Genomic DNA, 27,764 nt, shown 5'->3' with positions numbered 1-27,764 from the left:
TAATAAAACGACAATGTTAACACTTCAGCCGTTGTCTGACATGTTTGGCCACTGTATGAAATGTGCGAGACAGATTTCCTGTTCCCATGGTGATGAAGATGGTTAGGTAGTGATCTCCACATGAACACAATACTATTTTTAACTCACAATCTTTTATCTATTTATGTGTCTCTCGACAGATATGTAGCACATAGCATTGGCTGCACACATACAATATGAGCACAAACACATACTATTGCTTTGATTGTAAAAAAGCAAAGTATTGTTGCAGTGTTTTGAGACACACAATGAGACTCTGTGCATAGATCTGAGCAAAAGCAGCCATCATTGTAAAAAAAACTCAAGACCAGAGAGGTGAAATACAACTGTTTTAATTGCAAAAGGATACCGGTAATACACTGAATGAACCACTGAAACAAGCCACTGTGACATTGCAAAATACCACTAAAAAGGACATTGTAAATTTCCAAGAAAAAAAAAAAAAAAAAGTCATTCATTCGATCAGAAAGGCATACATATGAAAGAGAACAGGAAGGGAGCGTATTTACACCATGTTAAAGTGTCCTGTAGCTCTTCGAAACAAAGTGTGTTGGGAGGCCTCATCATTCAAGACATTTAAAAATGTTTTACAAACAGCTGTTAACAAAGATCAAGCCTTCGATGTCTTATTTCATTATTTTTTATCAAAAGACAGTAATCCTTAAAAAAAAGGCACCACTGTAGGTGATGAATTCACACCATCTGTCTTACATGGTGGAGGCAGGTTAACACAAGACAACCAACATTTTCTGTTAATGTTTTATATACTGTAGCGCTGTAATAAGCTGTAGAAAAATCAAGGAAACAAAAAACATTATTAGCATGTAAGGTTATACAGAACTGTGTGACAACAATTGGGGGGTTTTGTACAAAATGGCGGGTAAAGTGAGGTGTCCCTGCTGTTGGATTAGCTGATATTATTAGCTGTTGTGCTGGCGTGACAGCACTCCCTGCAGGAGAAAGATGTAGCTTTCAGCACTGGATCGTTTGGCGAGCAATAAATGGCTGATCTAAACAGCTATTTAAACCTAATCCAGATCACTCGTACAGCTTTCAGACTGTCACATCATCACAATCGATTTACCTGAATGGAACTCTTTTTTGACTTAGTTTATTTCTCATTATTCTATTGGGTATAAAAAGGCCATTCCTACCGAAAAAGAAAAAAGTATTTTAACTATTCTTGAATCCGAATGCATAGATGTTAATTAAAAGGATGCTACATCTGCAGCATTTTTTTATTTGAATAAAAAACGAATTGTCACGCATTTAAATGCTGGCAAGTAGACCGTAAAGTGTCTGTTGCTGTGATAAATAAGTAGCTCCCTGCTTTGTGCTTCAGCGTTGTCCAATTTAGCGATTCTCAGGCTCGATTCCCTGCAAAGATCTGAGAAAACTCTTCTCAGTGGATTTGTAAGACACACGACGCAAGTCGTGACGATAGAAAAAGAAATATGGCCGTAGAAAGTTGCACACAGAGGCTTGAAAAAAGTACTAGTGTTTAGAGCTCATGTGAGCAACTAGAAAGAAATCCTAGACAATACCCTTGATATAAATTAATAAAACTTTATAAAAATTTAAAACCCACACATAGATTTAGACAACCGTTAAGATTTCCGTATCAGAGAACTATGCTGAGCCATGCAAAATAGAAGAAACCCCACTACTGTTGAGCGCCCTGATAGAACTCTAATTGCCCCAGATGAGTGTGATTTGTTATTTAATCTCAACGTTATTTTGATGCGTTAAAAGTAACATGCATAAATCTCCAGGTGTGCTGCCTCCAGCATATTTACTAACTAATAAAGTTACATATTTTCCCTTTTCTATAATTATTGGTCTAAAAATCATCATCATACTTAAAACATCATACTTTGGCTTTGACACCTTTATTTATTTATCTTTCAATTTCACATATTGTACTATAAAACATCACCACCTGGCCTAAAGGGAATGATTTAGACGGTATACTGAATGTGTGAGCTTTCTTTTTTCTGTTAGCTTTTTAAAAAAAAGGGTCTAGTATATTTTTCCTTTGGTTGTTTTTATGCACCATTAGGTCCTTCAAATCAGCTTCGTCTTAAGTTACATAATCATCAATATCATGCACTGCAGTTTGTGAAAATCTAAAACACAGATGGTATACCATGTATAGCCTACTGTCTATGTAGAGGGTCAAAATAGAGGAGACGCCAACACAAAGACTTCACAGAGGGCTACGTGGGAGGCTTTTTTCTTACAAAGTTATTTCCTTGTCCCCGATTAGACAAGATTAATGCCAATTACTGCCAATATAAGGAATTTAAAGCCTCCATTGTGGTTTAAAAGTGACTTTTAATAGATGTTTTATAATCCTCTTGTTTATATATTCAGTTGGGAACATGAATTGAGGAGGCATTGGCTTCTGATAATCATCCTCAGTTGGGAGCTGCATCCCACTCATCCTCACCCTCTGTGGTGGGACTTCGTTTAATTGGCGCTTCTTTTACTTTGTCCAAACCCTGTATCATGTTTAGCAAATGTTAGACGGACATTGTAGTGACGTTATGGAAGCACGGCAATGGGCTGAGATGTTAAGATGGATAGCTATACACAGTATTTACAGCGGGCAAGAAAGACTTTATCTGGCTTAGCAGATTTCCTCTGACAAGGAATCATTACCTTTCACACCTTTGACTGTAGGACAGGAGGACACGGAGGAACGTCACGAATACAAGTGATGAAAAAGTTGAGTCAGCTCTGACTAACACCCCTAAAAAATACCCATTTGCTGCTTGGAATTCTGTGACCGAAATATTAAAATCAAAGTGCATCCTTTAACAAAAATCTTGAGTGACCAAAGTGAAATTTTTTACACAGTGAAATCTGCTGGTCAGTGAACTGTGTGCCCATTTTTGAGAAATAGCAGCTAACCTGCACATGGAAACATACGTCGGAACATTAGTGAGCATATTTTTTTACAATGTGGTCGAAACAGATTTAAAAAGAAATGAATAGAAACAGTGTTTGTGTTATTCTCAAGCAGCAAATGGTGTCGTAGCCCTGGTGGCTAAGGCCTTACAAAGAGACAAAGAATGCTTCTCCTAGACAACAGGTGGCACTGTGAGTGATGGTGGAAAGCAGCAGAGGTATAAAAACTTCTGTGTTTCAGGCCAAAAAAGGGAGGCAGGCTGCAGGAGGAGGGTCTACATCGATTCGTTGAGAGAGTCATCGTCATCCAGAGATAAGGGCAGGTACAGATCCTGCAAACACAGAGGGGGCAAAACCACATGTGTAAATTCAATGTTAAGAATATGGATTAGGAGACAAAAGGGGTAAGAAAAAAATGATGGTTGAGGAGAGGGAGAGAGGTCCGGGTACCTTCTGCTTGTTGTTGAGGCCTGGACTGTTGGGGGTGGAGGTGGGGGAATGCTTGGAAATCGGGGTGGAGAGCTGGCTGCTGGAACCCGTCCCGTTGGCTGAGAGCGCCCACAAAGAGGAGAGGGGAAAAGGGGGGGAGGGATAAGGGAGAAAAAGAGGTAAACAGTAGTGTGGATGAAGAGAGGCCTGAACTACTTTTCTTGGCTCTGGAGGTAAAGTCATTCCTGAACTGTGGCCTAATTTGGCTTCAGCGTACGGGGGGACGCTGGCGGTCCAGGTCTAGGCGGCTGACGAGCTCTGTGTTTGCTAGACGCCATGTTATTCACTCACTCTGCGTCCTGCCACGTTGCTAGGAGTCCCTCTGTGTGGGAACATTGTGTTTATATCTAAGAGCAGAGTGATGTGATGTAGCTGTGTGTGTTAAGTGCTTTAAGAGAGTGGGCTTTTTTTTTTTTTTGAAGAGATGAAAAGACTTCTGAAGACTATGAGCCAGATGGTCAGTGTACATTTGGGCCAATGAGTGTTGAAAACACAACACTTCATTGTTAACCGACTAAATGCCGCTGCCTTCATTTAACCACTCAGCCAGATTTACAAATGTGGACTTTACAAGCCGTTTAAACACTTTAAAAAAAGGACAGACCTAAAATCACAAGTCCTATTATCTTGGAATCTTAAAATCTGAATAGCTAAACATGAGCAGCTCCCCCACACAAACACTGCACAGAGAGTGCAGCTGTTTCATTTCGAAACCAAACATTCAGCAGAGGCAGAGTAATCTTTTCTCTATATACAGCAAAGTTATCCACATTGTCCACGTTTTATCTCTAGATTTCTGCATTTGAGAGATTTATTCTTGTCCGTTTAAACTCAGTCCAGTGGGGGAAGGTTTAATTGAAGATTACCTTGTTTCATTGAGAGCTTCAATCCCAGGGCCATGACAAACACACTTTAAATGCATTCAACTCATTAAACCCAGTACACCTAAATACAAGTAGTTTTTTATATGCCAGAGGCTGAACAAAGTGCAGGTAACTAAAATTAGACATATTTATACATTTTAGATATGACGGGAGAATGTGAGTCTGCGGTTCAAACAAAGTTCTCCTTCAGGCTTGGCACACGGGAGAGGTTTCAGTTGTTTGCAACCGAAACCTCACCGAGATAAACTACACACTGCACCTTTAACTAAAATAATAAACACCTTTTTTTTTTATCATATTGTGCAAGGTGTATGTATGTGTTGCTTTGAATTGCTGTCAGGATAGGTTTAAATGGAAACATGCACTTAATGGATGAATATATTGGCCTTTACATGGTCATTTTATTTATTTTAACGGCTCCCAATATATCATTGGAAAGATACAAGATCCTAAAAGATGTACTTCAACCTCATAAAGGCTGCTGCACATGAGAAAGATGACATACATACTAAAATGTAACCTTAGAGTAGAAATCCTCTTTTTGCATGTCTCCCGAGTAGTAATCTGGGTTAACATATGCAAGTCACATACGTTTCATCTGTTACGACCCCATTCTGGCCCTGCTGACCTCTCAGGTATCACAGAGGTGGTTAATGCTCAACAGTTTACTGCCGCCCCAGCATGCAGGCCAACCATCTGCTGTTTTAAAGGCCGTCAGCCCCCATCAGTAATCAATAAAATATTCAAGACCACTGAAGGACAGAGGAGCCCCGCAGCGCTGGAGACGCCAACCCCCCCCTCCTATCATGTAAAGTGGCGTGAAACAAGAACTATCCTCCAGGGGATTTAATAACTCACCTGCTCTGTCTGTCCACTGTTTGAGAGACACTGCTCATACTTTCACAGGCTTTAACAACACGTAAAACCTCTATGTGGGTGTGCCATCTTGATATAAAGCAATAACTAGTGGGAGAACTAATGCGGTTTTAAAAAATGTAATAATCTAGTATTGCGTAACTTGAACCAGTTATGTGAAACAGTTTTCTTTTCTCCATCGTTTACAGTTTACCCCAAAGCTGTCGAAGAAAACGGCTTTTTTTTCCTCATGTCTGAACCCGATCTATAATAATAATAATAATAATAATAATAATAATAATAATAATAATAGAGCTGGCACCAACCAGCTAATGGTGCAGCTACATAAACTCAGACAGCATTGTAACAAAGACGTAAAGCACTTTTTTCCGGAGCTAAAAGATGTTAACATAAAAGATTCAAGCTGGAGCAGGCACCAGTGTCTATTATGTTCTTCTGCCTCCTGGATATTGTGAAATGTTAAAATGGCTGATTGTCAAACAAACAGCTGAGAGCTGTTTACACTGCCTTTGTTTACTTTTCATGTTTTATTCATGTTTTTTTTTTTTTTTTAAGGATCTGCAATAGCAACATTATTCTAAATCTAATCAGATTAGCCTCAGTGAATAAAGGCTGGGTTTTTACTGTCCCAAATCTCCAGTATTAGAGGGTTTTAGGAGTTGTTGTAGTGAGATTAAGGAGCTGATGTTGTTGGACCCCCCAGTAAAAACAGTCTGACTCCAGAAAACAGAGAGAGGAACCAGGATTCTATCTCCTTCTCTGCCCATTAGTCAAATTCTAGACAACAAAATGAAGATTATAGTTGAACAAAATTAAAAGAAAATAGAATATGTTTTTTTCTGTCATTAGCATCTCTGCGATTTGCAGGTGCAAACAAGCTAGATTGGTATTTTTTTTTTAGCAATCTTCTATCATACACTATCGATCCTAAAGGAGAAATCCTTCTGTATGTTAAGCATTCCCAAAAGAGTAAGGTCAAAGGTCAAGGTCAAGCTACAGACTCGCTAGAGAATCGACTCTGCTGTCATTTTTATGTATGGATGAGTTCTTTCTACAGCAGAAGAAAGGGCTGGAAGGGAAATATATGTTCCACCAGCTCTTTATTTATTTTTTAGTTTATAGAAGAAGGTGAGGTCAATTTTGGCTGAATTTTATAACTGAAAGCATTACAGTGTGGGTGAGATAATATCAGGCTCACTTGATTCAGCAGGAGACTTCATGCGCCTGATCGGACCAGGACTCTTAATTGAACCACGTTGACCTTTGGGTGTCTTCATCACCCTGCATTCTGTGGAAAGAAGCGCAAAGAAAATTAGAAAAACATCAAATTTCCCCAAATTGAAAGAGTGTGAGCATGTTTGTCCAAAATACGACTTTAATACCAAATGGCTAAATAATAATAATAGAGTTAAGTGATTTAATTATTTATTTATTCTTTCTAACTTGTATTAACAGACCTTTCACATTATGTTTCTCACTTTGGTGCTAACTTGATATTGTAAAATGGGTAAATGCATTATTTTGTGTATAAAAACTTTTGCTTCTACAATTTCACAAACTCTGAATGAACGCATGTCAACATATTGATTGATGGAAACAAAATGTAAAACAAGACATAGTGAAGTAACCAACGAATTGGCCATGTGTAGTTTTGATAAACCATCAAGGTACAGTTGCTGCTGTAATCCTGAACCAAATCATGTTTTTCATTTTTGTTAAATAACTTTAACTGCCTTTTTACAGTGGTAGTATGATGCTTCCTTGCTGCCCTTGTGTTCTGGGATCTAGCAACATACAATGCGTGGAAACACACCCAGTTTTGTGTGGGCCCACTGCACAAGCACGACAAGGAGACGGAAATAAGCGGGACTAAAGTGGAGAAGTATAAAATACAAGAAACATGAAGAATCCATTTTTTCCCCAGAATGTCACTTGCCTAGACAAAGGCTTTTCATATGGTCAATGAGGGCGACATCGTGCACAGATGTGTCAACTAGAATGCATTTTTTGTGATGTGCTTTGTTTGTTTTATCATCCGTGTTTAACATGCTGAAGCAAGACAATTAGCAGCAGCTTATCAGGGCTCTAGACTTTAATTATTACTACTTTAAACCTCAACACTGACATAAATGTGTCCATGTTGGCAATGAGCAATGTAAAATTACAGAAAAATGGTATTGGTGGCATCTTGGTTTACTTATTCTTTATATAAGATATAACATTATTAAAATCATAATTGTACCAATAACAAACTGGCTTTTTTTTATTGGTTTTATTTAGGTGAAGTCAAAGTTTGACTGCTTGTGTTTAGACAACATTTAATACTTGGCAAAGGTTACTTCCTTTGTTAAATGGGACAGGTTAGTTATACTTAAAGTAAGGTGTTTTGGCATCAGTATGGACAGGATGATATTTAAACAAATTTGAAAAATTCCCAATCCGTACTGTGAATAGTTTGATTTCCATCTTCGTAGTTCTGAGTTTTATGGCTATTATTCAGAAGAGTTGCTTAAGAATTCAAGCACACAACAGTGAGCGTTTATAGTAATCGTATAGAAAATGTATGCAGTGTATTCTGGGTCACTGTATAAAATCAGGGAAGACAGACTCGAGACATTGCTACTCCTCCCTCTGCATCCCCCCGTTTGTACTGTCAGGCTCTCTCTTTCCTCCCCCCCCCTCCCTCTTCCCTCCTCTCTTCCACTTTTGATGCTAATTATACTCTCTGTCCTCCCTCCGTCTCCTGGGATCGCACCACGTCTGTCTCCTCTCTCTTAACCTTCACACACGGGCGGGTACAGACGTACATTCGTTGTTGGCGAGGTGTGCCGCCACACCGCTGACAATGCTTCAGACTGGCAGCTTGTCTAGTCTACTCAGTGGTCTCTAAATATCCCCCAGTCTACCTGCGCAGGTTCCCTCTCGGCTTCAACTGATGTTGTCGCTGCATAAACAGAGCTGCATGTACACATGTCCTCCCCTCTGTCTGCACGTCCATCACAGTCTTGTACTTCACATAAGGAGTGTGGAAAATAACCACAAGGGATTTAAATCTATTTAGGTAATTCTGCCAGACCAAGCTCAAAAGCTGTGCGCGTTGAAGAAAGGAGCAAAAATAAAAATACATTTAACATTCATTTCTAGCCCAAACAAAAGTATAGAGGGAACATTTCTTAGCATGTTCGTCTCTAATTTTTGCATATAGAATATTATCTCCTTGAAAACACATTACAAAAGGTAACGTATCAGTCATCATTGGGGTGAGCATCACCTTACAAAACGTCAGGATTTGTCCATAAATCATCATCATCCAGAGTGATCCGTCTGTCCTCATGTAATGTATAACAGACAGGGCTCTCTCATCTAGTCCACTGAGGCCAAGTTATGTCTGCATGCTCCATCTTATTCAGTATTGCCCCAAGGCTATTATAGACTGGATGAAACTATATAGCTTTGGTTTCATTGGGGGTGGTGGGGGTCCTTTCCTTTGCTGAAACTAAAAGGACCCAGATCATTATTATAAATGTACTGGCATCTCCACCCTAACAAGACAAGGAGCTGGGGGGGGGGGGACGACTGGATGAAGGGAGCGTAATGACAAATCAGCCCTGTATCAGCGCTGTTGAGAGATCCTGAACGATTCAAAAAGGAGACATTAGGTAGAAGTGGGTTGTTAAAAATAGGTTGTTTTTTTTCCCAGGTCCGAAGGGAGCAGAGAGACTCTCTGAGAGGATTGGTTTTACATTTTCTCTCCCCGACTTCTCAGCAGTATCAGCACCAAGAGATCAGCTGGCCTAAACCCGTCACTGGACAGATTAATGGCTCTTCTTCTTCTCTACCTTTTTTTCCCTAACCCTTCTGCTGGCTGCAGATAACACACTCCTCTCTTTCTCGGCCTCCCTCTGACATACATCATTTTTCTCCACACTTTGAACAAGCACACAGCTTGGTATGTGAATGAACATCTTAACAGAAGAAAAAAATCCATTACGATAAGTCACAAGAGCTGATATATACTCATCTTTCGCTCTGTGAGGACATTTTCATTTTACACAATGCCTTTAACCATTTCATGAATCTTCTCACAGCAATGATGTTTAACTGTCTCTTATGATTATTGTAAAGCTCATACCGTGTGTTAATCATGGTTTTGATGATGTAAAATATAGACTAATGCCGTCACGCTCACCGTTCTCATCCAGAGAGAAGTCGTCCTGGGCATAGCGGAATTTCTCCGGTCCGCATGCAATGAAGACATCGTCCTCGCCAAAGAAATCTTGAAGGCAGGTAACCTGTGAAGCAAGAAGACAGAAAACTTGAGACCCCTTTATAATGTGGCATCAAAATCGTTTAGTGGAGCTGTAAGTGTACTTACAGCAGTGCTTTGAGCTAAATGCCAACATCAGCATGCTAATATGCTCACAAGGCCTGTGCTAAAATGTTGATGCTAAGCTTCATTTAATGTTCACCATCTTAGTTTGGCACATTGGCATGATAATATGTGCAATAAACACAAATACAGCTAAGGCTGATGAAAACATCATTAGCCTTGAATGTTACAAAATAAGACTCATTTATAATTTTTACCTGAAGTGGAATTAGATGGAAGTTAAGGGATCGCAAAAGTTATTATAATTTATACTGAGGGGAACATACACGTGTGAGACATTTCAGCATGGACCAAAGTGGTCAGCTGACAGACTCGAGTCATGGCTAAAAATATCGGTTTCAAATGCTAATCAATGTCTTTAGTGCACTTTCTCAAAGAGTTACATACGACTATGCAATCGGCAACAGAGGATAATCTGCTCATATTCATCTGAGGGGGGTTCCACCTCTTCGTCAATTTATCAGCTGTTTTGCTCTCAGTCGACTAAGATCTCTTCGGTCGATTAGTCATTCTTCTCGTTCATGCTGCATGACTTACTTCCAAGAAACTAATGAGCACATCTCTGGTAAACACAACATTAAAAAAAATGGGCTTTTGTGTGATTCTTTGTGGAAAAACTCAGTTTTACAGATCTATCCAAATCCACTCATCATTTAGTCATCCATACAGGTATTTTCAGCCTGATGAAGCGTTGCTAATAGCTGTACAGAAGAAGCACCATGGATGATGAGCTGATGTCAGAAATTAAAATCTTAAATGCTGATTAATTCAATTAATAGAAATTAAAAAAATAGAAAACAATGAACCTGTAAAACATACAGCCGTATATGGATTCATTCACTGAGTAAAGTCTTCAGTGTCTGCCAGCCACAGGATTTACTCACCTAACCTTTGTGTTTGCTTGTCATGTTAACATGCCTTTAGCTACAGTAGCTGCATTTAACAAATCACAAAAGGCATAAAAAAAGCCCAAACGGAGAGTATAATGTTACACCTTTGCCGTAATGTTCAAATGATTCAACTTCCTTCCCCAGGGTCTTTTTCACTCTATAGCAGCTGTTGACACAATATGGCCTGAGAGGACAGATGTCTTTGGGCCACACCTTCTCCTCTCCATTATACAGGCGCTGTTACCAGCTCAGGCACGCCTATTAAAGCCATTCAAGCTAAAAAGCTGCGTTTCCCCTTGGTTGTTTTTTTTCCCCTCCTGGTGCAGATGAGATTTCTTACAAAGCATCTCCGCCTCATTTCCATTTTGCCTTTCAACACCACATGCCATTTGTTATTTCTCACTTGATTTACTGGATCAAGACAAATGTACTAATTGCATTAAACTACATGACTCACTGTCTTTATTCACAGGGCTAATTTTTTAGAAAAAAACACGAGGCTCTCACTGACTCTAGACTCTCTTGCTGGTCTCTCTGAGGAGGTCTATGACCAGAGAGACTGTAGTATGTTGGGATGGTCGCCAGGATAGTCAAGATGCACCATGGTTTCCTTTGTGCTATACACACATGCAAACTATGAGCTGCAGATAAATTGGGAACACCCCACCCAGCAGCTGCCATGTTGATTCCCTGTCCTGCTAGACAAGCTAAAAGTGTGTGGTGGTGACTCGCTGGCGAGGCATCCAACAGCTGTACCTCTCTGTGTGCCACAAGATTCCCCCGGATACAGGCCTGAAAGATCCCTGCTGGGGTACAGAGATGGTGCTCTGACTCCAGGGATCAAAATCTAATTGGTTTTCCAGCCTCATTTTGAAAAAGGCTGCAAATGTGAGTTTTCTTTCTGTGCTCATTATCAAGAGATTAGATACATGTTACTTTCATTAGGTTAAACTGTTTTGTGGCATGAGGGGACCTGACAGTGAATCATAAGCATTAAGTAAGTGCTCTTTCCCCCTCCCCACAAGGCCAGTGGGTGGAGGAGAGGAGATGGAATGGGGTGGGAGGGGAGAGGCTAGTCCATGTTTTAATAGCTTTAAGAACAGAGCTGATTAAAGGGATAAAGTGTTTATCCAACAGACTACCTTAATCTCCTTTAACAGAATCTCCATTCGAAATGAGGACTCTGTCTTCTCTGGTGGTTTCTGACTGGCAGCACCACCTCAGAGGAGATTCAATAGAAATAACAAAATAAAAAAATAAAACACTAAACAAAGATGTAGAATGATGTTTTCTGCAATGAAACATTTAGAACCAGGGTGCAAACATAGCATGCTCCAAAATAACCTGAGTTTAATCCCATGTTTCAGTAAGCATTAAGACTCCTTATCAAAAACATTGAATCCTTCTAAGCAATCCCACTAATCCTATTTCCTACAATGATCACTTAAGATCCCCATTATCTGTACAGTCACAGTGCAGATCTTTGACCGGTGCTCCTTGAATCATTAAGCCCACAAATAATTCATGTACAGCGTGTATCCAATGTCCCTCAGACACTCCAACTATCACATAAACCTGGCCTGCACGTGCACAACCTTCTGACTAATAACAGCGTCATGGAGGCATTTGTGTCTCCTCTCGCATGGGATGCCCGTCATGGGTTAACTGTCACAGCAAATTGTGGCCCGACAGATCTGCCTACAGTCGATAGAAATGTTGTGGGGGGGAAAACAGCTCTGCTTTGCATGCGATCAGATCAAATGTAAAATGTCAGGGTCCCTTTGAAACATGGCTGCAGTGAGGAAAGGGCAGGCCATCTCGGGAACATTTGGATATAGGTTAAGAAAGCATCTGCTCTCAATTTGAAAAGGTCAGTCAACTGCGCCAGAGACCCACCTGCCATCAGAATCCAGGAGAAAAGACAATATGAGAAGAAATCAGATTATCAAAACCCCTCATTTTGCATATTGCACATGCAATCCACACATCACAGTGTATATCTTTATAAGCATTTGTTTGTTTATTGGAGCAAGGCGGGTGGGGTTTTCTGTAAAACTGGCTCCTTCCAGACTCCAGGTGCCCCTCACCCTCAGTCCCACCAAACCTATCCCTAATCTCTGTCTCACCAGCTGTCAGGACCACATGACCCCCCAAAAACCACCAACACCACCAGCAGCTATGCAGGGATCCACCGACTACAACAACTGAATTATTCAGAGTTCCCTTGGCCCGACTCTGGCCGATCGTCCACACGCCGCAGGCGTTTCTTTAGGTCATGGCAGTCGAGTAGTAAATATAGAAATTGAGTGATCTGTAATTGTGAACTTCCCAGTGAGAAGAGGGAGGGCCACAGGTTAGTGTGATTTCTATACTTCCTTCTTGTGGTGCTTAATGGACATTTTTTCCAATGAACTATTTGTTCTATAAAACAGAATGTCGTGGAATTAACTCCGATGTGAGATGTTTCACCTTTTATTGGATTCGTTCATGAAACCACAACATACAGCATCACCTAAATGAAAGTTGATATAATGAAATATATGCACCATATGATACCAATTTTATCCAGCATCATAAAACCTTAATGAAAAGAAGGTACCTAAGCAGGGAAGAGCCACTGGGACACTGTGTGTGTAATAAAACAAAAGTCATCAGAATCTGGGCTGAGCAGAGCCTCAGTTTTCTGTCGAATCTATGTAAGGTGGATATTTTCTGTTAAGATTCCGCATGTAACTCAAACTAAACCAAATCAATGCCAGATTGTTAAACAATTTGGTCGGCACAACAAATGAAATATCTCAGGTCAGTTATCAAAACAGCAGTTCCTTGCTGCAGCTTGTGTGTGAATCCGCAGGAAACATCTTCGAACAAAGCGCGAGCATCCTTTGTCTCATACAGGCAGCTACTTGTGTTTGACTTCAGCTCATCCTTTCAGCAGCACAGTCAGAGCAATAATGAATGAACGACAGATATTCGACAGATACCAGACCAGGAGAAACCTCCACACAGCCATGTTAAATGATCTCTGTGCAGAAGAGAAGCTATAAAATGTTACATTATGCCATTTTGACTCCGTCGTTACTCCTCTAATCAGCACTTACATGGCGAACATAAAGGCTGACCCCTGCAGCTGAAGAGTCAGCAAACGGTCAGTCAGTAAAATCAAACACTGAAAACCGATTATACTAATCTGCTGTGCTCTGACAGACACCATAGAGGAGTCACCTCAGATCAGTTTATGAGGGTTTCCTTTAGCTAGCTGAAAATAAATTAAATACATTCATACAGTGGCTTTGCAAGGGTGCACTGCACACTGCATCTTACTGTTTTACTGCGTATTCTTTATGTTAGCAGAGGATATGACTGTGGGGATGGTGTAAGGTTGAGGGCAGAGCCTGTAGCTAAATCAAAAAAAAAAAAAAAAAAAAAAAAAGATGTCAAAAATACAAATCTCACTGTGAGCTTGTGATTTTATGTAGTCTCAGGATTACTGAGCCATGCAAGAGAAAAGGGAGGTAAAAAAATAAAATAAGACAGTATGTCTGAAAAAGAGCCAGTAAGACCATGCTTTGGAAACCCATGGGTAAACTCCCACACCAATCTCTTCACTGTAGGCACACAGAATGGATCAATATCAGCGCCTCTGCACCAAGTGGAATATTCCTCAAAAAAAATACACACAGCATCTCCATTTTGTCCGTTTCAGCTGAGGGTTTCACAGCTGAAATGGTTGGACAGCTCAGTTGATGGATTTATTTATGTGAACGAATTTAAATCTATTGGATGAAAATATAAAAGCCAGCCACTGTTTGAGCAGCGATTTGTCTCACTCTAACGATGATTGATATCGACGGTTGCCTTTCTGACCCGTCTGTGACCTCGGTGCACTGGTACAGTGTCTGTGTGCTACTGTAGGTGCTCCGGATGCATGTTGTGCACAGATGAGCCAGTTAGGCCGTGGTATCTGCACAGTCATGGGGAGCAGCTGGTGCATGGTGTTGTTTCAACCCCACCCCTTCACAACCCCGAGGAAACAGGCTTTCCATTTGGCTGACGGATGTGGCCTTAGCGTTATTAAATTGTGCTTCCCTCTTCTTCCCCGCAGGTCATGCTCACTTGTTGATGTGGTCCTCGTGCAGGAAAAGGGGGGGGGGGGGGGGATGTGAGGGGATTCAGACACAGAGGACGCATACAGGCTACCAAGCCAGCTCGGCATGCTTCATCATGGGGACCACGCCCCTCTGTCAGCCTGATTGTCTGCCTCTGTCTAACACTGTGTGTGTGTGTGTGTGTGTGTGTGTGTGTGTGTGTGTGTGTGTGTGTGTGTGTGTGTGTGTGTGTGTGTGTGTGAAATGTGACTGCAGTGAGCTGTGGTGATGGGTGAGCAGGTAAGACCCGATGTAAAGAGCACACTCAGCGTATTACCGCCATTGTCACAAACCAAATCCATCACAGTGGAGCTTATTGCCATGACAACTGCTCCTTCTGCAGCATGGCAAAGAGCAGGCAGACTGCAAGAGCACTGATAACCGAGGAAAAGCAGGCTTTTCTTCCCCATTACTGGATTTATTTTAGACATTAAGAAGCGCTAAACCCTTTCCAGCATACATATCCTATTCAGTGAATAATTTCTTACCGCAAGTTATTCACTTTTAAAAAGGGAAATTGGAATCTTTTGTTCTCCGACAATAACAGTGTGACCTTGTGCCTGAAGCATCCATTTATTTTTCCCGTGTGGCTCTTTGTTGACAAATCGATTTAAACAAAAATAAAAAAGGACTTAAATGCAAAGCTCATTTCTAAGCCCGGTCAGAGTGATGAGCTTTCTGCAATGCTGCCGAATCGCACTGCAACACAGTGAACCTTGAACACTTTTCACAGATGACATTTGGATTTGGCATCTATTAGATGCAAAACCCTGCCAAAGTGCAGTTCAGATGAACAAGCAGTTGATCTTAAATGCAAATCAGAACTATTATCTTATGCAGACACCTCTATCAAAAAGGAATGAATACAAAATGGCTGCCAGCAATTAAATAAACCCTCTGATTTAATGTAGCCTGTAGAAGCAGAGAGGGGAAATCAAGACATGTGCTTTTGCCTTTTTTTTTTTTTTTTTTTTTTTTTTTTTAGGCACGGGGAAATTAGTATTACCCATCAGTGAAAATAAAATGATCCTAATTTGCTCGTAGAATGGAAAATAACTCGTGAATCCGCCAGCCCCACCCTTCCTGATTGAAGTGAAAGCACCAGCGTTTGAGGGGAAAATGGGAGTGATTTTGTTCACAACACTGACAAAGAGAGGAGGGCAGGCTGTCTTTAGAATCTACACAGCACTGAGGGAAAAGAGGACGATCAAGAGTGAGAAGTAGGCATTTAAAAAGATGCTCTAAAATCCTGAATCACCTTTTTATCTCAGCCACAAACTGTTCCTTTAAAAACTCCAAATGCAAACATGATTAAAGTCCATCGTGCTTCCAATTTAAACCCGATGATGGAAAGCATACAGGTAAAAAAAAAAAAAAAATAAAAGACATGACATGTGAGGCTCGCATTGATAGTAGACTCTCACACCCACTACAGGATGTGGTATCTGACAGACCGGTCCACACCAGCTGGGCTCTCTTTGTGCCTGGGATGTGGTCTCCATAGCAACCAGTCCCAGCAGCTATCGCAATGGAATGGGAAGAGGAGGATCGGCGCAGAGTCAGGGAGGGGCGGGCACTGCATCAATATTGCTTCTACCGTATCACCTCCACCACAGAGCAGCTGCAGTGTGCCTCTGCACACAAAGACGCCGCAATAATGTGTGCAGCATTTTTCCCACATTTCTGTGCATTGCAATGAAGCTGGCAGCAGTCCAAAACCAGTGGACACTAATCACGCAATAATTCATCTTTATCTACAGGGAAGACAGATGAATCAATATGCTCGGATTGAAACAGCTACCATATGGCGGGCTGTTGAATTAATTTTGTGGAAATATAATCATTAAAAATGCATGGCAAGAAAAACCAATCCTTTCCACAGTAAAACCACAAGGACAAAAACACTGAAATATGAGAATAAAATTCATATTCCATAAGGTGGTTACAACATCCAAACATCGAAGCAAGTGTGTCTGTAGGAAAACCGGTAGGAGACCAGGGGCAGCCAGACTGCACCCCAAGGAGAGAGCATTACAAATCTAATTCCCCATCTATCATTTCAGCGCACCTCCCCTCCTCCAAGACACATGTGATCCCAGCCTTATTAATACAGAGGGGAAAAAAAAAAAAAAAAAAAAAACTAAAGAACTACAACACCTAGAGGAGCTCAGCAGGGTACGATCCCCAGTCCATCTGTAATGAATAATACAGGAAAAGGTCCCCACAGGAGAATTAGCAAACATTTAACCATATCAAAGAGGAGGACCAAGGAACAGATGTCCATGTTCGTATCCACACAGACGTGCTTTACCGCTTGCACCACATCCCCGCCTCCCTTAATTAACAATAGTCTGGAGAAAAGAAAAAAAGGTATTTGATCTGTGCAGTCAGTTACAGGTGTGAGCTAAGTAATTATCAAGAGAAAAGAAAGATCAGTACCTGCATCATAGCTGTTGATTATTTTTGTAGCCAAAAGGTCCTTTATGTGGACCAAACCGCTCACTCACATTTTATTTGGTACTTTATAAAGTAGCACACATGTTGATATAAGCGATAGATTAGCTGGTCCATCTCACAGACCTTTCCACAGCCTTCCAGGTGACCGACCCTGCTGCTCCAATAAAGCATAACTATGAATAAAACATTATGTCCTTTTAGCTTAGCCAGTGTGTTGAGAAAACAAGTCTTCCTCAGGGAGTGACTTCTAGGTAAAGTTAAAGCGTGTTGTGTGCCTCATATGGCTCATTTGATTAGCTTTCGCTACTTTTGTGCTTTTTTTCCCCCCCGGTTGTGTCTCGTTGCACATTATGTTCTCTGCTAATCTTCATGGTAAACCCTTATTGGAGGTATTAGCCCACACAAGAAATTAATGCACTTTATTATAACAGCAGTACAGAATTTAAGAACAGTTTAAATGGGACTGTTGCCAAGCCAACTATCTTAATTCTCTCACAATACACTCATGAAAACCTGTGAAAGCTTTTTCTTGCCTGCAAGGCCTGTAGCTGCAGCTTAACTGGCACCATTTACCATCTTTCTTTAGGAAGCAAACCTTAAACCTGGACAGAAGTCAAATAGAAAGTTATCTGTAGAAAGAAAAGCACATTCTGCTGTTGAATTCAACAGGTAAGCAAATAAGGGAGCTATACCAACTAGCTACCCAGGGATTCAGTTAGCTACAAACCAAATAAATACTGCATACATGGTTTGCAATAGGATGTGTGTTTCAATATTTCCTGTGAATAAAATAATGATTGTCTGATGGGCATCTTTTCCAGATTCAATTTGAACTATTGCCAGTGTGTTAATAAGGTTGCAATGTTTGCTGGTGATCAAATCAAGCACTTATTCTAGATTACATTAAATCAGGAGACACTGTATTACGTTTTAATCTCATACTTTTGTGTATTGTGTGAACAGGCCCACAGCCAACGAGTGGAAACTAAACGTTTCTTCTTGTGGGAACTTGAGGGCCCTGATTTCTGTTTGGCTACAACGGCCAAATGATCCGTTATCTGAACACCAGAGAACAGTGGAGGTCGATAAAGACACTTTGACCTTTATTCTGTGGCATCTTTATTCTGTGGCATCTTTATTCTGTGGCATCTTTTATAAAACAAAGGAAACGTCTGCAGTTTGATCTTCATCAACTCAAAATGGGAACTCATGCTGATAATCCAGGTGTGCCAGTGTCTTTGATCATTTTCTTCCAAAAAATGTTTTAGCCCCAAAATCAGATGCGTCTCAGCAACCAAAGCAAAAAAAAAAAAAAAAAAAAAAAGTGCTATATTCTACCTAACATAGCATGACAAACATAAATTTTAAGTAACACGAATGATTCAGAGCTGTATTCAGTTCAGTTAATTGCCAGTATTTCAAGTTGCCAGAAAAGTTAAAAATCTCCAGAGACCAGGTGGATATTGGTTTTGTTCACCTGTTAAACTGAAGGTTTTTCTACAACCGTATTCTCACCATTTCACTAAAATACCAGCATGCACCATCCCAAAGAGAGCAACAATGGGGGCGAGATGATCAAACACAACAATACAGGGTTTGGCCTTTTGTGCACTACATTGGTGGGAGGAAGACAGAACTTCCCAGGACTTTTGAATGACAGGTAGACTCATGGCCTAAAAACCCCCAAAAAACAACAAAAGGCTGTTGGAGAGGATACAAATGCCATCAACCACAAGACAGGAGAATATGTTGCATCAGACAAAAGTCAGAATAAAGACTGCAGACAATAAAGGTCATTGTGTAAACAGGTTGTTCTCATGGACACTGGAGGTTCTCATGGACCTCCAGTGTCACTGTTGACTGAAGGTAGTGGGCGGACATTTTGTCCTCTACCTTCTGTGTCCATTTTGAAAAGTAGATTAAATAAATTCACTGGAAATGCCATGCAATCTTTTTTGTTTGTTTTGTTTTGTTTTTTTACCCAAATCATTTTGCTTCCTGCTTTCCTTTGATCATGATACCTGACTGGGTGTGGGTGGATATATGAATGATCCAACTGTTCTCATCCTGACCACAAATTTTCCTACTAGCTAGCTGATAACTTTGCTTACATAATGGAGCACCCTTGTTCCAGTATTTTCTAAGAACAGAGGGCTCTGTGCTGCATTATTCAAATGCAGACAAAATCCATTGTGGATTGGTACATTAGGATTTTAGAGGGTTAGTTTTCAAACTTTGGTTTGCAGCAGCACATTAGATCCAATGCCTTTCACCTGGAAGCATGATGTAAACTGGGCAATGGCTATAAAAAGGTGAGACATACCTGCTTGCCATCAAGCGTGTAGATCCTCTTGACCACGCCACTTTCAAGTTTAATGGCCTCTGTGATGTCGGTGAGCACCTGCTCGAAGGAGTGCGCCGTTTTCTTATTGAGCAGGATGCGCACGGCCTTGCGTGGCTTCACGCCGCTGCGCATCACCGTCACTAGCTTGGGTCGAACAAAGTCCTTGCTCTCTCCGGAAAAGCCAGCAGCTCTGGCAGCAAAGGCTTGCATGTTCTTCTGACTGGCTGAGGCCTTTACGTTCACGGACCAGTTGGGGTTGACGTTCTTTGTGTAGTCGACCTTCTTGTAGAGGTTCTCCGATGCACAAACGTAGCTTTCCCCTGTGAAGGCAGAAAAAAATTGGGTTAGTGTGTCGTAACACACTCGGCTATTCATCTCTGACACCTGAGACTCCCAGAGGTGTTCTCTCAAAAAACATTTGAACCTGCAGGAACTGGATTTATCAGACATCAAGACCAGTGGGGGATCTAATGTCAAAATAAAAAATATTTTACTTAGTTTTTATTGATACCATCTTCAGTATGTGATATTTTCTTAAACGGTTATTTTTTTTATCCTTAGAGGATGCCATTCATCCCCATCGTATTAAGGGAACGGCAGGAGATTCGGGACTGGATGTCTAAACACAAAAACTTTATCTGGTTGACTGGGATGATGTGGGAAACGTTTTGTTTAATTGATTGGAAGTTTAAAGTAAACTTCAAAATCCTTTTGGGACAGAAAACAAACAGATTTCCTGTTTTTGTTCATAAGACTATATTAGGGTTTCATTAATTAAGACATCTAAAATAGTGGGACAGATACTGTGTTACTCTACTATAGCTCACACCTGCATGTCTTTGTCTGGTGTTGAAGAAAAAAAAAAAAAAAAAAGTTTAACCTTCAAGCTTCTCCCATGAGACCACAACACGGATCAGTCTAACAATACCTGCTTCACAGCAAACGCCGACAGTAATAGCAATACAGTAGAGAAACACTGTGCTGCAATATTAACAACTATTCTTCCAGATGAAGCCTTTTGTAAGCCCTGGTTGGACATTATTCATTCATTAAAAAGGTCCAAGAATTATTTGAAATTACCATTTTTATAAGAAATTATAAATCTGTAAAGGAGTTTTAATATTCTACAGCCTCATCACAAATGTCGTTTTTCTTAAATTGGCCCAGCTTCATCCAATTTTCTAAACAAATCTTCCATTTTCATCAACCTCCAGCCTTAAAAGCAGATTGTGCCATTCTTGCTCAGACAGGGAGAGAGGTTAAAGTAGTGGCAAAATGCAGAAGGAGGAAAAAGACAGAGGAAAAAAAGAGAAAATTTGGACAAAAGCGGAATCCAGAAGGCAACAATTAGGCCAAATGTGGAGAAATTACGGCAAAAGACAAAAAGGCACAGAAGTGGATTATACAGTGCAGAGGAGATTGAGCAATTAATTATATCCCACAAGAGGAAGCACAATGAAATGCCCCACCACCACCACCCACAGTGCTCACTGTGCTTCCCCGTCTTTACTGCACCCACCACACACACACACACAGAACAGAACATAATGGTGCGCACACACACACACTGCTATCTTTACCAAGCAGCTCAAGAAGCAGAGATGTTGATCTCAGCTTGAACAAATTACACTGCAGTTTATCCTCTAACTTCACCCCAAGTTTACTTTGTCCACCTCGCCCTACTTCTTTAGAACAATCTCATAAAGTGGACCAGGACTTAAACTCTGTTCTTATAAATTATTCTTGAGAAACATCAGATTGATGGTCGTTGATGTAAATTGTATGTTGCTGCATCTAGGAAACGGTTTCACTGAAATATGACTTTCCTCAGGCAGGCCGATGCATGGATCATCCTGTATGGCTCCAAGCAAAGACTTTATTGAACAAACCAAAAAAGATTTCAAATCATCTTAAGCAACATAAATCTGTACACACGTAATTCATTTCTGATCAGCCTTCTGATGCCAAATATAGACTACAACTCCTTCATACTACCTCATCTATCAGAGAGAGAAAAAAATGAATGAAAAATTGGATGAAAATAGAAAAAGGTGTAGTTTTAATTTGGATTTCCACCCACTGTTACTAAGGAGACGCTTGACAGTAAGAACTCCAAAATTGTGACCGGAGGTTCCTTTAAATCAATTTGATGCTAATGTCGTCTGTTAATGAACCATTTATCCCACGCTGAGCTGTAGAGAGCTGACTTCACGGCTCAGTGTGAACCCCTGCCACAGTCTAAAGCTAAACGCTCCAAAACCGAGTCCAATGAAGGCCAAGATAGAAGCTGCTTTCAGCTTTTAAAGCAGGTTCAAGAAATCTTTGAAGGCAGACTCATGTATTACAATCTCATATGAGTAACAGGTTGTTATTTGCAAATGTGGCCGTTTAGTTCAAACAAGGCGTGATTTCTGTTTTTAAGAAATTCTCATTTACGTTTCCTCTTAATAGCCTAACAACATATACAATGTTCAAACAGTTGAGAGAAGTGGACCACGTCACTCGACTGCCCCAAAGTAAACCCTCAGATTAGAAGTCGACACATCATATGAAGAGATTACAGGAGTCTAGACCCAAAAGATAAGACTCCTAATCTCCGAACTGGAAATGTTATGCTTCTAAATCTTCTCAGCACGGAATCTGACTTGAAACTGCAGAGCAAGAAAACCACAATACAAATGATCCCTGATCTTATTAAAACAGATATAATGAGTGCTCCGAGCATCCTACCACATATGCTTACCTTCCTCTAGCTCATCCATTGAGCCGATCCTGTTGGTGCCATCAATAGTGAAGATGAAGCGGACACCTTGTGGCAAGTTGATGTGGTCGGAAAGAGAGCGTGTGAGGTCGGCCAGGAGCGAGTCAAAGGTGCGGAACCGGTCGTTGGCCACGGCGTACACGATGCCCTTGAAGTAGCGGTCTCCGTTGCGGTAGAAGCGCACCTTTTTGGCCTTCTTCTCATTGGTGAGGGCCTGCAGGGTGCGTGTGCGGTAGAAGCTGCAGTGGGCGCTGTGGGTTGGACTGGGAAGTCCATTCAGGCGCCCGCCCCGCGGGTTACGAGAGGCCTTGTCTCGCTCGTCGAAATGCCCAAAGTCCAGCTCCATGATGACTTTCGTTGAGATGGTTGTGACAGTTGTTTGGTGGTTGTAGTGAACAGCTCCTGAGAGTCTGGGGAAAAGAACGGAAAACAATGCACATTAAGTAATGCATCACAAAGTAAAATGCTGCAATAATAATAATAACAACAATAATAATACAAAGTTATCTACTATATTGGCTTGGTACAACAACATGGCCCAGACAAGCTATGAATAAAGTGACCAATTAACAATCACACTAGGTCTGATTAGCCATATTAGTCTAATGTCCTCTAGTATATTAGGATAATTTCAGTCATCAAAAACATTACTTGTGCCCTTCATCCTGTCCTAGAGGACTTCACTTTAACACAAGGGGAGCTAAACTCCATTTTAACTCAAGTAAACACAGACTCATCATGAGTTTGGGTTGCCCTCAACCAAAGAAATTCTGAGTCGCCTTACATTCATAAGATTTTGTTGATTTATAAATTAATTCACGTCATCTAAATATCTTGAATTCCTCACAAAGAATCATACATAAGCTCCACTTTAAACCCTTTTTTTAACCAAACGTGCACATAATTTTCTTGGGAAGAAGTCATGCAGCATGAAAAAAAAACATAAAAACAGACTCAATCTACTCAAGAAGTCTTAATTAAGAACCCCAATTAGTCAATTTATTGTCCAAGAGCCCTACTATGAATTTCTAGTACGAACACAGAGACTTTCACTTTCATTTAACTTTGCAAATTCAATTCTATAAACCTGCAATGATGGTAATGGTCTCGTCTGCAAACAGGTGGACAATGAATGGAACTGGTTGTCATTATAAGTGAGACTAAAGGACTTGGGCTTTTAAATGCTTGTCTTTAGGCTCTAGACAAATGTGTCTCTATTGAAAGCAGTGATTGATGAAAACATCCTGACCACCTCAAAGAACAATGTGTATGTGGCTTCATTATTTAGCTTGTGAAAGCTCAGTCAAAAAAGAAGAAAAAAATTCAGCAATACAAAGTTTGAGTCCTTGAACTACTGTGCTGAATATGTAAGGAACCGAAACCCTTACATATTCAAGTTTACACTAAAATTGAATCTTTACAGATGATCCAATGAGCCTCCTGCACAGTTGATACCCTGTGGCACCAGGCAGTGGGGATTCTGATGTCAATTAAGATAAATCCTTTTAATGTCATGTTTGAATCAGTTTTCACTCAACACGGGATTTAAATAATGTATATTTTGTCAGGTAGGAAAATGGGATTATACACAGATGGAGATTAAAATGGCTGACCAACCACATGGCACACATTAATTAGGTTTCCCAATGGCAAAGATTTGATTAACAAATCAAGGTAAAAATGTATTAAACTGAAAATAAATTGTATGTTAAAAGGTGGATTTACTGTTTCAAATTCATGACTGATATATTTAGTTTAGAGTAAGATTACAATCCAACATCTGCTTTGGCTAATCTGTTTTCTCTTCTTCTGTAGTGCGGCCCCTTCAGACACTAGATGAATCAGTAACTGGCAAATTGCTAATTAATAAAGCTCAAAAGGTACAGTTCTTAAAAAATGTATTTGATAGAGCTTTTGGGAACTTGAAAGATAACCATAAAAAAAATATGTTCTTGCAAATGCTGTTTCAGCGAGTTGATCCGCTCAGATCACTCATGTCAGGATGGTGTTTTGTCACATAAGAGAGGTGGAAGTTTATTTCTTCAATGTTGTTAATATTGCCAGCTGTTACTGTTTGGCCAATGTGTTCAGTGTAATGAAAATACATTTAGTGAAGCATGTGTGGCAAAGCTATGCATACAATATAACATATCCAAGTATTGTGATTTTGTACATCAGTAAAAATAATGGATTCTCAGAGCAGTGTTTAATATTTAAAATGGGTTAGATGTAACAGTGAATCAGTATATGTGTAAATTGGATTTCTAAGCAAATTCACCACATTAGACTGAATTCAAAGTTTTCTTCATTTGAATTCATTTGTAGGAAAATGTGAACTCTATTTGTCCCTAAATAGTAGGGATTTGAATGTTACAGGAGATCCAGCTCTTCCTGCTTCCCAAAAAATATGCAAAAGATGCATCTGGCCAGCCAACAAACAATAAACCACTTATGCTATGAGACGGACCAGCCAAAGGCTTGAACAGCTTGTCTATTTAAAAAAAAGAATGGTCTCTTCCTGTTAACCTCCCACCTGCACCTCATGACCGCAACCCAAACGTCAAAAGCCACAAGAACTCATTGAACCATATCTTTCAAAGTGAACACTGATACACACCCATCCACATGAAAGAGGAAGATATCTGTACACAGTTTAAAGCTCAGTTCTATTGGCATGACCACATTGTCAATATGCGCTTTTCTTTTTCAATTTAGCCCTTTCAAGAGTGATGACATCTTTATCTTTTATGCATCTTCATCTGTTTAGTAGTTTGCAGGCATATTCTTGCTCTTAGAAGTTCAGTTTGACCCAGTGTTGCTCTGTGCAGACTTTTAAAAACCTTGATCTCCACAAAAATGCCAGAATAAGGCAAAAGGTGTCATACATGTCACTTGTTTCTCCTCCATGTCATACTCAGCTTACAGCACTTGACTGTATTGACTATGAGGTCACCGATCTTTGAACTCATGTCACCTCCGAGTGGTTTTTTTTAACAACACATACACTGCAAATCTATGAGGATGCTTTTCGTCACGTTCTCCTGGTTGATGATGTTCAAGACTTGATATCACAATTTGGCTCTTCTATCATGGAAAGAAATGTCGCACCATTTTGTAACAATTTTCAACCAAACCCTCAATGAGAAGGGCTTCTAGGTAGAGGTGGGACATTATACACTATTATCATTTATCTGCTTTGACTTGAATTGTATTAATGTGAATTTACAGTCTTGTGGTTTAACAAACTTCTGAAACTGAAGTCACACTGGTTGTGCCCTCTAATAGATCTAAATGATTAGCAGATAAATCAATTAGCTGATCGTTAATTGACAGCTATGATCTAATATATCAATATTTTCATCTTACCAGCAAAAATGGCTAACATTCTCAGATTCTGGCTTCTGTAATGTGAGGGTTTGAGGCTTTAATCTAATTTATATCAATGTAAACTTGAATATCTTTAGGTTTTGACAGGTGGCAAGACAATCAAGACATCTTAAAAAAAAAAATTCAGAACAATCGATAAGGAATATAGTTCTTAGTTGCAACCTCAGCTTTGAACGACATACCATCATCTCATTTGGATGTGGATCACATAGAGCTTTACATCCAATGGAAAAAAAACATCTTCACCCTTTTCATTCCAACCATCTAAACCAATTAAGGAAACATTGTTTAATAATGCTCATTTGTTCCATTTCTAATCCTTCATTGTCCTCCATGGTGCATATGGTCGACAAACAGCGGCCATTAAAATTAAATTGTAGGAAACAGGCTGCCGCCACCCATCCATGTGGCGGGGCCCTCCGGTCCCCTGCTAACCCTTGGCTGTGCTGCTGACTGGGGTTTTTATGACAGGCCCCGATGACAGGGGTGGGACTACCGGGGTGGGGGGCTCCTCAGCTGACAAAGGCCAGGTTTCAAGCCCCATCTGCTGCACTAATGGGCTGAGCTAACAGTGACCCTTCCCAGTGGAGCATCAACTAGGACAGTCCATTGTCTCAAAACAGGGTGCCTTGCCTTCAGAGTGACATCACCATCACTAGCTGCTGGAGGAGCAGCCAGAAAAGTGCATCTTGGAAGCATTAATGTTACACTACTATCGAAGCTTTTCAGTGTTAAATTACATGACATCCAGCTTTACATCATCTCTTTTTAATGGTTGATTGATACACAACAGACTTCCATCTCAATAGCTGAATAAATAAATTAAAAAAAGAATAAATAAAAATCACCACCACAGCAAAATGAATGCATCCTCCACCAAACTAAAGGCTGTTCTGAGCATTTAAACAGCATTGCAGCAACATTGATATTTTTGGCTGGCTATGTGCTCCTGACTGAGCCACCCACACACACACACACACACACACACACACACACACACACACACAACACACACACACCCCGGTGACTACACACTCCTGACAAACCAGCAAACCACATTATGACTCTCCAGTCCTCTTCATGCACAGCTCATCTACATACACAAATCAAATCCAGAAACACCACGCCATGCGCAAAAATCACAGTGGCAAAAAAAAAAAAAAAAAAAAGTTTCCTGATGCCACACTTCTCATTTATGATGTGGCCACATGGCAGAGATGCACCGGCAGAAAATGCAAGTTTTTTTTTTTCTCTAGGGTAAAAAAAAAAAAAAAAAAAAAAGGGGTGGGGGGTGGTTGGTTGTGCGCACACCTATTCACAATCCACCTGCTCAAATCTGACATCCCCCCCAAAAAAACCCACATTTATTCCACACAAAAATATCTGCTTTTACCATCTTATCTTGACCACTTTAAAATCAAAATCACGCCCAATTGCATTTCTCCCTTAACAAGTCAAGTCTGTGGATAATCCCCATCAACCCCCAGTAGCGGACTCACCTGCGTCTCTTGCTTGCGGAGAGAAGGGAGTGTTTGCGGGGGAGAGAGAGAGAGAGAGAGAGAGAGAGAGAGAGCGTGTGTGTGTGTGCGCGTAAACGTGTGAGTCGATGCTGCAGGATAGCGGCACGCCGTCTCTTCCCTCGCCTTTGTCTGCTTCAGTCTGAGAGCCGAGCCGCCTCACTGGAGGAGCCACTGGGTCCTAAAGCCAACGAGCACTGGACCCGCCCACTGTGGTAATGCTGTAGGTACCAGTCAGAGTGGGCCGGGCTGGAGCTCCACATCCCCACTCAGCAAAAGGTTACATGGACATGCAGTGAATAAAAGGAGGCTATTATTATTATTATTATTATTATTATTATTATTATTATTATTATTATTATTATTATTATTATTTACAGTTATGGATGAAAGATGAAATATATCTATTTATTAGAGATCTTATTATATTTGGGTATGGGGGCTCTTCTGCTTTCTGTCCAAAAAAAAGGTGACAGAGCATTTTCTTCTTTTGAAATTAAAAGCTCCAGATCACAAGGTTGTGGCTTTCAGTTTGTGTCCAGTGAAATCAGCTGGGTTCCCTTTGACAAAAAAAACCCCACAGTTTGATGGTTTTCGCTCTGGTGGAGCTCTTTGTTGGTGGAAGATAAAAGCTTGAATGCCCAACAGTGCTTTACTTCCTTTTATTTCATT

At 40.5% G+C, this 27,764-nt stretch overlaps 1 protein-coding gene across 1 annotated transcript; it reads right to left on the bottom strand.

The window, feature by feature from the left end:
• Window positions 1-392: 392 nt before the first annotated feature.
• On the bottom strand, window positions 393-27,239 carry LOC129113447 (neuronal migration protein doublecortin-like). The gene is made up of 7 exons (XM_054625734.1): window positions 27,075-27,239; window positions 22,171-22,598; window positions 19,407-19,747; window positions 9,388-9,490; window positions 6,397-6,486; window positions 3,400-3,497; window positions 393-3,281 (listed from the first exon to the last, which is right to left on the bottom strand). The coding sequence occupies exons 2-7, from the start codon at window positions 22,532-22,534 to the stop codon at window positions 3,225-3,227; spliced, it is 1,053 nt and encodes a 350-aa protein (XP_054481709.1). The 5' UTR covers window positions 22,535-22,598; window positions 27,075-27,239; the 3' UTR covers window positions 393-3,224.
• Window positions 27,240-27,764: the final 525 nt, after the last annotated feature.

Source organism: Anoplopoma fimbria, chromosome 24, assembly GCF_027596085.1.
Source record: "Anoplopoma fimbria isolate UVic2021 breed Golden Eagle Sablefish chromosome 24, Afim_UVic_2022, whole genome shotgun sequence".
Taxonomy (NCBI): domain Eukaryota; kingdom Metazoa; phylum Chordata; class Actinopteri; order Perciformes; family Anoplopomatidae; genus Anoplopoma; species Anoplopoma fimbria.
This window is presented reverse-complemented; position numbering and strand designations above follow the sequence as displayed.